Source organism: Lycium barbarum, chromosome 6 (genome assembly GCF_019175385.1).
Source record: "Lycium barbarum isolate Lr01 chromosome 6, ASM1917538v2, whole genome shotgun sequence".
NCBI lineage: Eukaryota > Viridiplantae > Streptophyta > Magnoliopsida > Solanales > Solanaceae > Lycium > Lycium barbarum.
Window position 1 is genome coordinate 27,512,915 of NC_083342.1, and position 2,588 is coordinate 27,515,502.

The window sequence follows — 2,588 nt, forward strand, 5'->3', positions numbered from 1 at the left end:
CTCAGCCGAACAGAGGAGTGCTTTTAAGTCGTTCCCATGGCCTTAAGATTGCAACTCAACTCCTGCCCTCCTAACCATTGGAACATCTTTAGCAGGGTTACATAGGTTTGGTGACTGACCAACCAGATTTTCTTATATTGCGCCGTAAACATCAGAATCAAATAACAGGTCATATCTGATATATGGAAAATGTTTAACTATTCCCATGTGTCCTGTTAAGTGAACCAGACATTCATAAATCTGATCGGACTGAGGATGTGTCTTGTCTCTAACAATAAACTCGCACAGATTTCCATTTACTTCAATGGAGCTGCAACCAGGTGTTTTTTCTAATCCTCTTTCATCCATCATCTTCCTCACATCTCGTGCCTTATGCTGCATATTTGCTTCAACATACATGTTAGCAAGTAAGACATAAGTTCCAGTATCACCAGGATCCAATTTACGAAGTTTCAGAGCTGCCTTTTCCCCAATCTCAATGTTCCCATGAACTCGACAAGCGAAAAACAATGCTCCCCAAACTGAAGCATCAGCCTCCATTGGCACTATCTGGACAAGCTCATAAGCTTCTTCCAGGAGTCCCGCCCGACCCAAAAGGTCCACCATGCAAGAGTAATGTTTAGATTTAGGAGGAATTTTGAACTTGGCGCTCATTTGAGCAAAAATCTTTCGCCCCTCTTCAACCAAACCTCCATGACAACAAGCTGACAAGACCCCAAGAAATGTGACATCATCTGGTCTCAAGCCACTGTCAACCATCTTTGAAAAATACGATAGAGCGTCATGTCCATTTCCATGATGCGCTAAGGCACCAATTGCGGCCGTCCAAGTCAATGAGTTTCTGACAGGCATCTCGTGAAAAACCTGAAGTGCCTTTTCAATGTTTCCACATTTGGCATACATATCAACAAGTGCAGTTCCCAGGGAAACAGTTAAAGAAAGGTTATGTTTTTTGACGTAGTGGTGGATCCAAACCCCAAGATCAAGTGCTCCAAGTTGTGCACAAGCTGATAGACAACTAACCATTGTAACTTCATCAGGTTTTACATTCATGGTTTGCATTTCTTGAAACAAAACCAGTGCCTCTTTAGCACGCTTAGCTTGGACATAACCTCCAATCAAGGCATTCCACTGTACAATACGTTTCTCTGGCATCTCATTGAAAAGACTCCTCGCTTCATTCAAACGTCCAAATTTAGCAAATCCATTAATCATCGCGGTCCAACTTACCACACTCCTCTCATCCATACTCTCAAACAAAGCCTTTGCTTCATTTAGACTCCCATTCTTCATATACATGTCCATCAGTGCATTGCAAAGCGGTACGCTAAAACACAAACACTTGTCCATAAAGTATCTATGCAAATTTCTCCCGAGCTCCAAATTCTCGAGCTGAGCACACGCCCCTACCATCCCGATTATAGTAACTTCATCAGGCTCCACGGACGCCATTTTCATCTTCTCAAATACATTCAACGCTTCCCTCGGTCTCCCACTCCTAACATAACCATTAATCAGTGAATTCCAAGAAACCAAGTCCCTCACAGAACTCTCATAAAACACCCTATTTGCATCCTCCAACAATCCACAAGAAACCAAAAAATGAATCATTGAATTATGCACAAACACATCTGTATCATAACCAATCCTCAAAACATGCACAATAATCTCTTGACCCATATAATAAAAATCCAATCTTGAACATATCTTAAATAACAAAGGAAAAGTATGATTATCAGGCTTTATTGATGTTACAACCATCTGTTTATACAAAAAGATTGCATCTTTAGTGTTTTTTTCACTTTCACTAAAACCCCTTATAACCATATTCCAAGAAAATGTATTTGAGTTTTCCATATTATACAATATTTTTTTACAATAATCAAGATTACCCTTTTCTGAAAGGGCACAAAAGGCAATTAAACGACTTGCACTAAACCCATTTGAGAAAATTCCTGTGAGAATCATTTGAGATTGGATTTGTTTGAGTTGAGTCATGTATTTGCATTTGGTTTCTAAAAGGGAAAGTAATGGATTGCTTTGGACTAAAATGTGATTTGTTCTCCATTTGAAATGGGATTTGTCAAGTTTGGTTTTGTAGTGAGGTAATTTAGAGCAAGAGATTATACAATATGAAGAAGAAATGGTTTTGGGGAGAGGTTTTAGTGAATGGTGTAGTGATTTGTAGCAGTTGATATTGAAGGATGGGGAAATAATACGCATCTTTGAAAGAAAATAACTTTAGCCATAAGCAGCTATTGTAAATGTTGGAAATTTATGTTACTCCCTTTTGTGTTAGTTTTATACTAGTTTAGAGTTTAAGAAATAAAGAAACAATTTTGAATTTTGTGGTCTAGAATAAGCAAAAAAATCTTTATGGCTAGAAATCATTTCATTAAGAATAAAATTAAAATTTTAGGGTTAAATTGTTGCTAAATATAGAAAGTGTTACTCCCTCTGTTTTAATTTATGTTAACCCATTTGACTGGGCACGACATTTAAGAAAGAGAGAAAGCTTTTGAAACTTGTGGTTCAAAATAAGTCTTGAATATTTGTGTGACTGTAAATCATTCCTAAAGTGAATTTAT

At 37.7% G+C, this 2,588-nt stretch overlaps 1 protein-coding gene across 1 annotated transcript; it reads right to left on the reverse strand.

Moving 5' to 3' along the window:
• LOC132643678 (pentatricopeptide repeat-containing protein At2g22410, mitochondrial) lies at positions 1-2,272 on the reverse strand. Its single transcript, XM_060360184.1, has one exon. It carries the CDS (start codon positions 2,221-2,223, stop codon positions 133-135), a length of 2,091 nt encoding a protein of 696 aa, XP_060216167.1. The 5' UTR covers positions 2,224-2,272; the 3' UTR covers positions 1-132.
• Positions 2,273-2,588: the final 316 nt, after the last annotated feature.